At 34.3% G+C, this 15,291-nt stretch overlaps 1 protein-coding gene across 2 annotated transcripts in view; it reads right to left on the minus strand.

The window, feature by feature from the left end:
- Nucleotides 1–15,291, minus strand: part of BRWD3 (bromodomain and WD repeat domain containing 3) — a 118,113-nt gene that overhangs the window by 67,410 nt on the left and 35,412 nt on the right. For both annotated transcript variants that reach the window (XM_023633968.2, XM_023633969.2), the window contains exon 7: nt 265–425. In XM_023633968.2, coding sequence (XP_023489736.1) covers nt 265–425 — 161 coding nt within the window. The remainder of the gene's footprint in view (nt 1–264; nt 426–15,291) is intronic.

Genomic DNA, 15,291 nt, shown 5'->3' on the forward strand with positions numbered 1-15,291 from the left:
CACATAAATTAACCATCACTAGAGTATAAGGCCTTCTGAAGATTTAATTTTTTTAATTAGATTTCCCAAAACATAGAGGATATTATAGTCCACCCTTTTACTTATATAGAATGAGAAAAGATTTTCAATTTCCACTAATCTTTTCTTGTATTCATGTACCTGAAAAGGATGAACTGCTTACAGAGCATAATTGAATGCCATGAAATCTAACTTCAATTGTTGTAAATCTTTAATATGCTACAGTATCATAAATTTTAAACTCACTGTAAAAATTCTTCTCCCACTTCGATCAAATGCTACACAGTAGACAGATGACAAGTGCCCCAGAATTCTCTTATGCATCTTAATGTGCTGGTAAGCAGATGAAGGGAAAATATGGCTGAAGCGACTACATCCGGTTAATTGCCTGGCAGAGGTGATACTCACTGGAAAACATAAAATAGGAGATTCACTGCTTAAAACCTAAAGCAAAATCTACTTCATGAATAAAAAATGAATATTAAGATGAGACAAAACAGGGTACACACACCACAGCAATTCTATCCTGTGAGAAGTCTAAATTCTATTAGACATTTCATGATTTTATGAACTCAAATCCACTACTGCAAAGCACTAAGAATACTATTCTTTAAATCCCACAAGTCTGATTTTCTGTTTGCCTTACTATGGTTTCTCAAGTTCATTCCCGTTTTGCCTTTCTTGGTAGACTATAGTCAGACACTGTCACTTTAAATATATAGGTAAATCTTACTAGAACATGAAGAAATTTTAAAATAAAGACTATATTTAGTTAAGTATAATACATCTTAAAAATTATATAGGGAAGTTTATGTACTCCTGTCTTACCTCCTCACACCCATCCACCCCATGTACAGCTGTCCCTAAAAATTCAAGAGTAATACAATAGATTTACACAGTGAAAAGAGAAAGGAAGCTATTATACCACATAGGTTTTCAGTAACATACAATCCTTTCTAGGCTTGTCTGTAGGTTCTCCCCTTTTTGGTTTCTGAAACTGGAGGTTCCTCCTCTGGTTACCAATGAACTTCTGAGGCTTCATCTCCTATGAGGTCATCTTAGATCCCATCTCCTTTCTTTTGTTTGTTTTGCCCTGTTCTTAATTTTCTTAAAAAGTAGCCAGAATAAATAAGTCTACAATTCTCCTACAAATATCATCTGGATTCTGCTCACTTCCCTAAAATGGAGATCTTGATCCCCATGTAAGAATTTACAAGCACTCACTTGCTCTGTGAAATTCCTTGAGCCTTCCCTTATACACTGAAAATATTTAACATCCCACACATTATATTTTAATCAAAATATAGGGTCCTTCTAAGTTCAAAGTCACCTTGAGGTAAGGGGACAATTTACCCTAGTGCATAAATAATATAGTACAAATGATAATAGCTTTATGTTGAAGCAAGGCAAAATTAAGGCAGGAACTGAGCTGTAGCTAGATTAGCACAATTAGAGCCATGCCACAATCAAAAGTACGAAACCTTTCAATGTCTCAATCTTAAGAGCAATGAAGTCTTTTTTTTTTTTCCTGGCAAATGTAGATCCACTGGCCATTTTAAACTGACAAAATGACAAAAAACGAATGATGAATAGCAAAACCAATGAAACGTTGAATGCAAATCATAAGAACACATTAGAGATCTGAGTATTTATGTAATATCATAAGATGTTGAATAAATAATGGTAGAAAACCCATAAGCATCTGTACCAGGTTAGAGGATTTCTCATTGGTAGCGTCTCCCCATTTCAACCTCTAGAAATTTCCACAACTCTAAGATGGAAAGAGCAGGCACCATAACTTTGAGACTTCAGAATCTTCCTTCTCCAAACATTTCTTACTGCTCTGAGTTCCTTGGGATGATCAACTATTATTTCTGCTCTGCTTTTTTCTATCCACACTTTGCAAATAGATAGAGGAAAAGGTATGTTACTTTAAGGCAAGGTTTCTCAACCTCGGAAATATTGGCACTTTGGGCCTGGTTGTTCTTCATTGTGGGAGACTGTTAGCCTATTGTAGAGTAGTTAGCAGCATCCCCAGCTTCTACCCACTAGATTCTAGTATCACTCCAGCACCACCAAGTCCTGACAAGCAACAGTATCTCCAGACATTGCCAAACTCTCCTGGGGGAGAAAACTGCTTCTGTTTGAAAACCACTGCTTGAAGTATAAAGAAAAAAAAACAGTAACATCAACAGGAAGAAAAAAATCAGACAAGCAACTTTAAGAGGAGGAACAGAGATAGAAAGAGAAAGAAGCAGTGAAAGACAGAGAGGAAAAGTAAATCGCTACCAGAAATCCAGTCATTCATCCAACAAATATCTGAGTTACTCAATGAATGAAAGAACACAACTTAAGCATATAAACAAAATATTCTTGACCCAATTAAAAGTTAGTATCTCAGGCCCAAACTTTTTTTTTTTTTTGAGGAAGATTAGCCCTGAGCTAACTACTGCCAGTCCTCCTCTTATGCTGAGGAAGACTGGCCCTGAGCCAACATCGTGCCCATCCTCCTCCACTTTATATGTGGGACGCCTACCACAGCATGGTGTGCCAAGTGGTGCCATGTTCGCACCCGGGATCCGAACCGGTGAACCCGGGACCGCTGAGAAGAGGAATGTGCAAACTTAACCGCTGCACCACCGGGCCGGCCCCTCAGGCCCAAACTTTTTTTTTTTTATTAAGATTATGATAGATTACAACCTGGTGAGATTTCAGTTGTACATTATTGTTAGTAATGTTGTGGGCACACCACTTCATCCTTTGTGCCCTCCCCCCACCCCCCCTTTTCCCTGGTAACCACCGATCAGTTCTCCATGTCTATATGTTAACTTCCACCTATAAGTGGGGTCATCTAGAGTTCGTCTTTCTCTGTCTGGCTTATTTCGCTTAACATAATACCCTCAAGGTCCATCCATGCTGATGCGAATGGAACAATTTGGTTCTTTTCTATGGCTGAGTAGTATTCCATTGTGTATATATACCATATCTTCTTTATCCAGTCGTCAGTTTCTGGGCATTTAGGTTGGTTCCATGTCTTGGCTATTGTAAATAATGCTGCAATGAACACAGGGTGCATGGGATTCTTGGGATTGATGATTTCAGGTTCTTAGGATAGATACCCAGTAGTGGGATAGCTGGGTCATAGGGTATTTCTATTTTTAACTTTTTGAGAAATTTCCATGCTGTTTTCCATAGTGGCTGCACTAGTTTGCATTCCCACCAACAGGGTATGAGGGTTCCTTTTTCTCCACAACCTGTCCAACATTTGTCACTTTTGGTTTTGGGTATTTTTGCCCATCTAACGGGTGTAAGGTGATATCTCAGTGTAGTTTTGATTTGCATTTCCCTGATGATTAGCGATGATGAACATCTTTTCACGTGTCTATTGGCCATACTTATATCTTCTTTGGAGAAATGTCTGTTCATGTCCTCTGCCCATTTTTTGATTGGGTTGTTTGTTTTTTGCTGTTAAGCTGTGTGAGTTCTTTGTATATTATGGAGATTAACCCTTTGTCAGATAAGTAGCTTGTAAATATTTTTTCCCAATTAGTGGGCTGTTTTTTTGTTTCAATCCTGTTTTCCCTTGCCTTGAAGAAACTCTTTAGTCTGATGAAGTCCCATTTGTTTATTCTTTCTATTGTTTCCCTCATTTGAGGAGTTATAGTGTCCGAAAAGATTCTTTTGAAACTGATGTCAAAGAGTGTACTGCCTATATTCTCTTCTAGAAGACTTATTGTTTCAGGCCTAATCTTTAGGTCTTTGATCCATTTTGAATTTATTTTTGCGAATGGTGAAAAAGAATGGTCGATTTTCATTCTTTTACATGTGGCTGTCCAGTTTTCCCAGCACCATTTCTTGAAGAGACTTTCTTTTCTCCATTGTAAGGCCCAAACTTTTAAGTCAGGAAAAATTACTGAAAACTTTTTGCATCTCTATAGTGTATACAAATTAGCTTTTACTTTTAAGACTCCTTTACAAAGAAAATTATAGCTAATTGAAAAGAAAAGATGGAAATTATTTGCAACAAATATGACAGTCTTAAAATTTTAAAACACATATAAAACTATCTATAAGAACACCATCAAGATCAAATAGATGAGTGGATAAAGGAAATTAACAGATAAGTCACAATGTAGGAAATACAAATAATAAACTAAGTTACAGAAAATACTCAACTTTCTTGCCAACTATCAAAAGCAATTTAAATGAAAATAAGATAATACTTTATACCTAATAAATTCGAATTTTAAAAACTCTAAAACCTAATGTCAACAATTACTATTTGAAACTGGTATACATCTACATTTCTAGATGTGCCATAAAGTGACATGATCCCTTTGAAAAATAATTTTGACAATACAGTTTAAGAGTCATGAAAATATGCACACCCATTGCCCAACCCCTGAGAATCTATCCTAGGGACAAAACTGATTAGCAAAAAGGAGTTACATGTACAAAATGTTTAACGGAGTACGATTTGTAAGAACAAAAGATTATAAATAACCTAAGTCCAAAAACAGGGAAATGGGTAAATTACGGGATATATAATAGACTATTCTGCAGGAATTAATAATTAAAATATGAAAACTACAGCAATGTGGAAAAATTTAGGAACTATAAAGCCAAAAGTATAAAATGTTAACTTGCAAGTATAATATCATTTAAATTAGGTAAAGATACACATTCATATATGGATAAAGACCAAAAAGAAGTGAGAAAAGAAACCAACTGCTTTGTGATAAAAGTATAGGTAAATTTTTAAAACCCTCTTAACAATACAATCTTTATGTTAAACACAAGTTTTCTACTAGGTTCTTCCTAGTCATCACTAACAGTTATTCAAAACTTCTAATATAAGGTATGTTGCATATGGACAGCAGCATCATCAAATATTCCTTCCCTCCCATCTCAGTAATATTTTTTTATTCATCTAGCACCTGAGATGATAACATTTATACATTTTTCTCAGTCATTTGGTGATGTCAATAGGTCTTAGGCTCTATACACTAAGGAGTTCTATCAACACTCTCTTTATCACTTATCTTTATCTATAGAGCACTTCATCAGGAACATTTTCCCCAATTGTTAATGGCTGATAACTAACTATAAAGATACAATTAAAAAGAGTTCATTTTTGACCAACTCTCAAATATTTTACTCAGAAGTGGATCTCATTCTTCTAGCGTGAATAGTATATAGCTCGTTTGGGGGAGGGGGATGCTCAAAGTCATTATTCCTTTTCTCAAGAGTAACAATAAAATAAAGGGACACTCAATTATCATTATGTATCTGAATGTCTCTAACAAATGTACTATTTGCAAAAGTGTATTGTTTCTTCTTCTACTATAAGCATACTTCAAGTTTAGAAATGAGCAATTTAACTTTCATCCTAACAAAGTATAATGAAGAAACAACTACAAATAAGAAAAAACTTACCACAACCCTATGACAATATGTTCACTATAAAGTCATTATTGCATTCTAAAATCTACAGTACTTCAAAGTATGTGATAAGTTTTAGTACATATAATTAATTACCTTGATTAATTACTTAAGTATTTCAAAAACACTACAAAGGGTAAGTAATGTTATCTTAGCCTCTATTTACTAGGTAATTAAGCCCCAAAGAGCCACAAAAGTAAAATGGCAATACAACTCTAAAAACACAGGTTAAAACAGGACAACCAATCAACATAATTTTAGTCAGAAAAAAATGCCTGTTTCTCCATCCACTGTTGTTAAGGATTCGGCAACCTTAGAAAAATAGTATACTGTACATAGTTAATGACACCTGTTCATTTGGGAAGCTGAGATAGTCAGGGTCAGTTTCCAACAATCAACTACAGACCATTTTCTCTTTAGAAGTGATGTGAACATGCCAACTTTGTCTTGAAATATGTTAAGAACTTCCCTTTTGAGAGAAACATCCTTGATGTCATGATACATTTCTTCCTATTTAGCAATGTTGACAAATTCAACTAGTAGATAAATTAGACAAATGTATATATGTAAAAACGTATTTGAATACAAAATATTCTATTCAGAATTAATTACATCTCCTAAATTTTTTCTTTGAAATTTTGTAGGATAAGCTTCTAACTTATTCTCTAAAAAAAGATAAGATGTATGAACTAATTCATCAATAGATCAAAATGCGTAAAGATTCAAGTAAGAACAAGATAGGACTTATTATGTGCATTTACAAATTTATTAAGTAACAGAGATTAATCAACAGCTATCAATGGAATAACTGCTTCCTTTCTTTAATACATATGTTTGTTGACCAGCTACTATGAGCTAAGCACTGTGATAGACACTAAAAATACAGTTTATAAATAAGTCATACAAGATCCTCATCCAAGTGGAATTTCTATTCCACGGGACAAAACTTTCATCATTTACCCGATTTCAGAAATGAGTAAGATACTTTAATGGGAAAAGTGACCTACAGAAATATATACAGCTCTCAAAGTGTGTTTTTCTAATAAGCTCTGCAGGTGATGCTGATACTGTGCCAAGTTTGGGAACCACCAATTCTAGCCCAACCTCCCTACCCCCAAAGTTATCCTTTCTATAACGTATGTGGCAGATGGCCATTCAGCCTCTGTCTAAACACTTCTAGTAAACAGAAGATTATTATTTCTCAAAAATGGCCAATTCACAGGTTGAGCTGGTCTAATTTTGGGGAGAGTCTACCTTTAATTGAGCTCAATCTCTCCGTAACTTTCAGTCATATAGGTTCTGCCCTTGGAAGCTACACTAAAAAAAGTCAAATCTCTTTTGTCACCTGGTAATCCATGAAATATTTACAGATATCTTACAGTTGTGCCTTAAATCTTCTCTCAAAATGTGGGGTCCCCTCTAAATCATAGCCATAATTTACAAACACCTCTCTTTCCTATCATTCCCCCATAGAAAAACACTCTTTCACCATAAACACCACTGTGTTTGCCTTTTCTCTTTTTTTTGAGAAGTCTCTAGTTCATCAATGTCTGAGCCTCTTAAAATAACAAGAGCTGAGCAAAACTTCCAGTGGTCCGATCAGCAGAGTACAGTGGATTATTTCCAACTATACTTCTACAAATGCAATTTAAGACTGCAAAGTCTACATCAGTTTTCAAAAACAGCTTCTTTATACTACTATTGATCAGCTTAAAGAGGAAATAAAGTTAGTTTGGCATTCTTTCTTTGTAAACCTATGTAAGTTCCTGATGATCATCTCTTTCTTCTCTAAGAGTACACAAAACACCTTGTTGAATAAACCTGTCTAAAATTTTGCCTGGGGTTAAAGCTAAGTTCACCAATCTAAACTTTCTAGAATCTTATTCTTTGTTTCCTTTTGTATACTTGTCCACTCTGATTTCACAAAAAATACCCGCCAGTGAAAACTATTTCAGTATATCAGGATTTAATTCACTTGAGCCTCTTTAAGTAGTTAGGTACTCATGTATCTTGGGTTTTCTTTCCTTTAAACATGCTTGCTCTACCCTTTACAGTTAAGAGATCATTCTCTTTGATAGAGAAAACTAAAACAAAATATGGTTATCTCCAGCTCTTATATTTTACCTATGAATTTATACCATCTATTCTTTTCTAAAGTCTACAACTTCTTTCTCCATATGTTAATTTGAACTTTAAAGATGTTTTTAGGGTATTCCTATATGGGTCAAACCATATAAAATTGTGATAGTCAACCATTTTCTACATAAAAAAATAGTAATTTTAAATGGTTCAATATAATAGCTATAATTGCAGTGGTGGGGAATGGTGGGAAATCAAGCATTAGTTTGATCTAGGTATTCTGCTTCTGTACTTCTCCATGAGGAAAGCATCATCCATAATGTCCAGTCTATAGTATAATCTCATATAAATTTATCACTTCTTTTATCTCCGCCCACTGTTTTTCACAGTATAGCTATATTTTGGTATATGGATTTCTAAATATGTTCAACATGCACCGCTACTCCTCATCTTCGAATTAGATCTGTTTTTTTACAACCAATTATAGACACTCATTACAGTTTAAGCACTGATACCATTTCAGGTTTGTTTTCTCTCTCTCTGTTAAATTTTCTAGGTCACTTTGCTGCATTATACTTAGTAATTATAAATATCCTGCCCAACCTTAATGTTTTCTCTTGTGAACTACTGGACACTTCCTCCTTTACGGATCTTTTCCTTATGTTATATCTTCATCATATCATTTTTTTAAAACTAGGTAATTTATGGGGCCAGCCCCGTGGCCGAGTGATTAAGTTCGCACGCTCTGCTTCGGCGGCCCAGGATTTCACTGGTTCGAATCCTGGGCGCGGAGACAGCATCGCTCATTAAGCCACACTGAGGTGGCATCCAACATGCCACAGCTAGAAGGACCCACAACTAAAAATATGCAACTATGTACCGGGGGGCTTTGGGAGAAAAAAGGAAAAGTAAAATCTTTAAAAAAAAAAAAAACTAGGTAATTTAACCAGTGTCCTTAACAAACAGTAAAATTAACTTATTTCAGTTTAATTTCCTGTGCTTTCTCAATATGAATTTAAGTGTTAATAAACAGTAAAAGGGAGAGAATATAAAGTCACAGTTATCCTATAAGAAGCCTTAAATTTTATCAAGACTATATTAAAGAATTAATTAAAATTGAATAAAATTCATATAAAAGTTCTCCTGAAATTCTTCTTTTTATCTATTAACATTTTAAATGCTATTGAATTGCCTTTAGAAATTAAGAATACTGAATGGACTTTGAAAAAAAGGAAAAGAAAAACATCATAATTTGAAGTATATGATATTCTAGTGTATGTTGGATATTAATACACCATTTCACATATTCAAATTTTATGTTTCCAAATTACAAGATGTGACACTGTAACCCAAATTAATAAATTTCAGACCAGACTGACTCTTCATGTAGTCTTCATTAATAGCTTTGTCTTTCTCACTCTGTGGCATCCTGAATTTATTACAAGGATGTACTTCTTTTCTTATGCTACTCCTGTCTTCATTATTCTCTCCATTACTGACCCATTCCATCATATTATAGAAGAAAAAAAAAACTACCAATAACCTCTTAAAATCCTAATGTTATAAAAAAGTGCATCTATTTTAGAACATTTGTTGTGTGTGGCACAAGATATACTATTTACCATCCTGACTTAAAAGCTTAGCACTAGACTCCAAAATATGAAATGATGATTTAAAAGAACCAAAAAGATCCACAAGACTCAATAACAAAGGACACTTAGCTTAATAACAATAAATTCAAATCAAGGATTTATTGCAGGGTTATTGCACTAAGAAAATTTTATTAGTACATCAGGTTATTACTACAATAGTTAAAGACTACAGTCTGTTCTCCTAAATTCAGTCAATCACATCAAAACACCTAGGTCAGTAACCAAGAAGAAACACAGGATCATTGCAAATACATAACTTCTCTGAAAAACACCTCAAAGCACATTCCCTTCTATTATCTTTATACATGAAAGATAGAACATTATTAGACCAAAAGAAGATCAGAAAGCCTATGCTGAAACATACTGAAACAATTATATAACACGTAGAAAGGACAGAAATTGTAAAGTAGTAAATAATTTAAAAATTGAGGAAAGTAGAAAACTGGTAATAAAGTATAAAATATTTGTTATTTAATACTAAATTTAAGGTTTGATATTTTATATACTAAATAAAGAAAATTTTGAATTAGACCTCTAAAGTAAATTAAGAGTGCTAGTTTATTAGGAAACCTATTTAAAAATGTGGTTCCATTTTAGAATTAACATGAGTATTTCTTACAGAATCTCATACTCCACATGATTTCTTGCTAAGATACAAGTATCAATAGCAGAATCCCAATTTAAAGTGCATTAGGGGAATGATGTCAGCATCATGGCAGATGAATGGTTCCTATTTTCTCTCCCCTTTGATTAACAACTAATTGGACATTCATAGCTGAACAAAAGTGTCTCTGTACATTATGCCAGGACACCTGTGAGGTTTCTACCCAACTGTACATCGAAAAGTAGGCAGACAGGACCTAAGCGAAAGTTGTGGATCCAAAGAAAGCATAAAATTCTCGAGAAATTCTAGAGCTAAAGAATTCAATGAATAACAATAAGAATGCAATAAAGAGCATTGGTAACAGGGCAGATCAGACAGAAGAAAGAATAAATGACTTGGAAGATAGGAATATAGAAATAATTCAATTAGAAAAGAAGAGAGAACTAAAAATTTAAAAGTGAAGAAACCTTACAACAGTTATCAGATTTACTCAGAAAGGCAAATATAAGAATAATTGGTGTACCAGGAGACGAAAGAGAAAGGGGACAGAATTTATTTAAAGCAATAATAGCTGAGAACATCCCAAGCCTGTGAAAAGACTTAGATATGTAAGTCCATGAAGCTGATAAAACATCTTATTATCTCAATGCCAAAAGACCTTCTACAAGACACATTATAATAAAAATTTCAAAATCAGTGATAAAGGGGGGCCGGCCCAGCAGCGAAGTGGTTAAGTTCGTGCAATCCACTTCAAAGGCCCAGGTTTCACAGGTTCGGATCCTGAGTGCGGACCTAGCACCACTCGTCAAGCCATGCTGTGGCAGTGTCCCACATACTAAATAGAGGAAGATTGGCAACAGATGTTAGCTCAGAGCCAATCTTCCTCACACATAAAAAAATAGAATAAATGATAAAAAATATTAAAAGCAGCAAGGGAAAAAAATGAAAGAAACCTACAAAGGAATCCCCATTAGGCTATCAGTGGATTTCTCAGTAGAAACTCTACAGGCCAGAAGAGTGTGGAATGACAAATTCAAAGTTGAAAAATAAAAATTGCCAGCCAAGAATACTTTATCTGGCAAAGTTTCCTTGAAGTATGGAGAAACAAAGGTTTTCCCGGGAAAAATAAAAACTAAGGGAGTTCACCACTAGAACTCTGCCTTCAAAGAAATACTGAAAAGAATTATTCAAGTTGAAATGAAAAGACATTAATAAGTGGCATAAAAATATTAGAATGATTTGGAATGGTGCATTAATCACTTAACTACAATAGAAAGGTTAAAGAAAAAGACTACTAAAAATAACTATAGCTATTATAATTTGTTAAGAAATACACAGCTTGAAAAGAGGTAAATTGTTACATCAAAAATATAAAAGTAGAGGGGCTGGCCCCGTGGCCGAGTGGTTAAGTTCGCGCACTCCGCAGCAGGCGGCCCAGTGTTTCGTTGGTTCGAATCCTGGGCGCAGACATGGCACTGCTCATTGGACCACGCTGAGGCAGCGTCCCACATGCCACAACTAGAAGAACCCACAACAAAGAATACACAACTATGTACCGGGGGGCTTTGGGGAGAAAAAGGAAAAAATAAAATCTTAAAAAAAAAAAAATATATAAAAGTAGAGGAGAAAAGGGGTGGAAAATTTACAGGTGAACAAATATAAGTTGCTATCAGCATAAAATGGACTGTTTTATTTAAGATATGTTTGATGTAAGCCTCATGATAACCACAAGCAAAATCTAAAACAGATTCATGAAACTAAAAATAGGAGAGACCGAGGACATACACCACCATGAAAAACCAACAATTAACAAAGGCAGGCAGAAACAGAGGGAAAAAGAAATGATGGAGACACAAAACAACCACAAGGCAAACAATAAGATGGCTGTACTTAGGCATTACATATCAATAATCACTCTAAATGTAAAAGGATTGAATTCAATCAAAAGGCACAGAGTGGCTGGATGGATAAAAAAGCAAGTGGATAAAAAAGCAAGACTAAACTACATGCCTACAGAAGACCCAATTCAGCTCTAAAGACACATAAGCTCAAAGTGAAGGGATGGAAGAAGAAATTCCAGGCAAGCAGAAACCAAAAGGAAACAGGTACAGCCATACTTATACCAGACAAAATAGACTTTAAGCAAAAAACAGTAACAAGAGACAAAGAAGGTCATTATATAATAATAAAAGGGTCAATACACTAAGAAGATGCAACAATCATAAATACATATGAACCCAAGATGAGAGCACCTAATATATTAAGCAAATACTAACAAATCTGAAGGGAGAAACAGACAATACAACGCTAGGGGACTCCAATACCCCACTGTCAACAATGGATAGATCATCCAGATAGAAAATCAATGAAGAAATGTTAGAATTGAACCATACTTTAGACCAAACAGACAAACCACACACACACACACACACACACACATATCTCATTTCATCCAACAGCAGCAGAAAATACATTCTTCTCAAGTGCCCACAGAGCATTCTTCAGGATAGATTATGTGATAGGACACAAGGAAATTCTTAGCAGATTTAAGAAAACTGAAACCACACCAACCATCTTTTCTCACCACAATGGTATGAAAGTACAAAGTAATAACAAATGGAAAGCTGAAAACTCTACAAGTATGTGGAAACTAAATAACACACTTCTGAACAACCAATGTGTCAAAGAAGAAATCAAAAGGAAATAAAAGTATATCTCAAAACAAATTAAAATGGAAGCACAACATACCAAAATCTATGGATGCTGTAAAACTAGTTCTGAGAGGAAAGTTTATGACAATAAATGCATATATTAAGAAATTAGATGATCTCAAATAGACAACATAACTTCACCCATCAAGGAACTACAAAACAAAGAACAAATTAAGCCCCAAGTTAGAAGGAAGGAGATAATAAAGATCAGAGCAGAAATAAATGAAACAGAGACCAGAAAAACAATAGAAAGGATCATCAAAACTAAGAGTTGGTTCTTCAAAAAGATAAAAAAACTGACAATTTATGTAGGCTAAGAAAAAAAAATGAGAAGAGTCAAATAAAATTAGAAATGAAAGAGGAGAAATTAAAACTGATACTACAGAAATACATGGTACCATAAGAGACTAGCAGCAACAATTACACGCCAATAAATTAGATAACCTAGAAGAAATGGATACATTTCTACAAACACATAACCTACCAAGACGGAATCAGAAACCAACACAAAATCTGAACAGACCAATATTAAGTAAAGAGACTGAACTGGTAATCAAAAACATCCCAATGCAGAAAATCCCAGGACTTCACAGCCTTCACAGGGAAATTCTACCAAAAATTTAAAGAAGAATTAAGGGCAATCCTTCTCAAACTCTTTCAAAAAATTGAAGAGGAGGGGACACTTCCAAATTCGTTCTATAAGACCAGCATCACTCTGATACCAAAGCGAGAGGAGGTCACTACAAGGAAAGAAAACTACAAACCAATATCCTTGATAAATATAGGCACAAAAATTTTCAACAAAATATTAGCAAACCAAATTCAAGAACACATTAAAAGGATTATATACCATGAGCAAGCACAATTTATTCCTGGGATGCAAAGATGGTTCAACATACACAAATCAATAAATGTAATATATCACATTAATAGAATAAAAGAAAAAAATCACATCATCTCAATAGATGCTGAAAAAGCATTTGACACAATACAACATCCTTTCACGATAAAAACCTTCAACAGGTTAGGTATAGAAAGAACACACCTCAACATAATAAAGGTCATATACAACAAACCCACATCTAACATTGTACTCAATGGTGAACAATTGACAGCTTTTCCTCTAAGATCCAAAATAAGACAAGGATAAACCATGAGAAAAACAAAAAGACAACCCACCAATTGGGAGAAAATATTTGCAAATCATATATCTGACAAGGGTTAATTTCCAAAATATATAAAGAACACATACAACTCCACAACAAAAAAACAAACAACCTAATCAAAAAATGGGCAGAGGATATACACAGACATTTTTCCAAAGAAGACATACAGATGGCCAACAGGGACATGAAAAGACGTCAACACCACTAATTATTAGGGAAATGCAAATCAAAACTACAATGAGATTTCACCTCACTCCCGTCAGAATAGTAATAATTAACAAAACAAGAAACAGCAAATATTGCAGAGGATGTGGAGAAAAGTCAACCCTCATACACTGCTGGTAGGAATGCAAACTGGTGCAGCCCCTATGGAAAAGAGTATGGAGATTTCTCAAAAAATTAAAAATAGAAATATCATAAGACCCAGCCATCCCACTACTGGGGATTTATCCAAAGAATATGAAATCAACAATTCAAAGAGATTTATGCATCTCTATGTTCATCACCACATTATTCACAGTAACCAAGATGTTGAAGCAACCCAAGTGCCTATCAATGGATGAATTGATAAAGAAAATGTGGTACATATATACAATGGAATACTACTCAGCCATAAAAAGAACAAAATTGTACCATTTGCAACAACATGGTTGGATCTTGAGGGTATTACGCTAAGTGAAACAAGCCAAACAGAGAAAGAGAATTATCATATCATTTCGCCTGTATGTGGAAGATAAACAAACACATGGATAAGGAGAACAGATTAGTGGTTACCAGAAAGGAAGAGGGTGAGGGGAGGGTGAAAGGAGTAAAAGGACACATGTATGGTGACAGATAAAAACTAGACTATTGGTGGTGAACATAATGCAGTCTATACAGAAACTGATAAATACACCTGGATGTATACCTGAATGTACACCTGAAATTTACACAACGTTATGAGGCAATATGACCTCAATAAAATAATTTTTAAAAATTAAAAAAAAATAAGACAAGGATGCCCACTCTCACCACTCTTATTCAGTATAATACTAAAGTCCTAGCAATTAGATAAGACAAAAAAATAAAAGGCATCCAAATTGAAAAGGAAGAAATATAATTGTTATTTGCAGATGATACGATTTTGTATATAGAAAATCCCAAAGACTAAAGCAAAAAACTGTTGGAACTAATCAACACATTCAGTAAAGTTATAAGATATAAAATTAATATACAGCTATCAGTTGCACATCTACATACTAACGATGCAACATCTGAAAACAAAACTAACCCATTCATGATAGTATCAAAGGCAATAAAATACTTAGGAATAAATTTAACCAAGGAAGAGAAAGATCTGTACAATGAAAACTACAAGATTTTGTTGAAAGAAATCAAGTAAGACAAATGGAAAGACGTTCCGTGTTTATGGATCAGAAGAATGAATATTGTTAAAACGTCCATACTACCCAAAGCCATCTATAGATTCAATAGAATTCCTATCAAAATTCCAATGGCATAATTCACAGAAATAGGAAAAAAACGCTAAAATGTATATGGAACCACAAAAGACCCCAAATAGCCAAAGCAATCCTAAGAAAGAACAAAACCAGAGGTATCACAATTTACAATTTCAAACT

This window comes from Equus caballus, chromosome X, assembly GCF_041296265.1.
Source record: "Equus caballus isolate H_3958 breed thoroughbred chromosome X, TB-T2T, whole genome shotgun sequence".
NCBI lineage: Eukaryota > Metazoa > Chordata > Mammalia > Perissodactyla > Equidae > Equus > Equus caballus.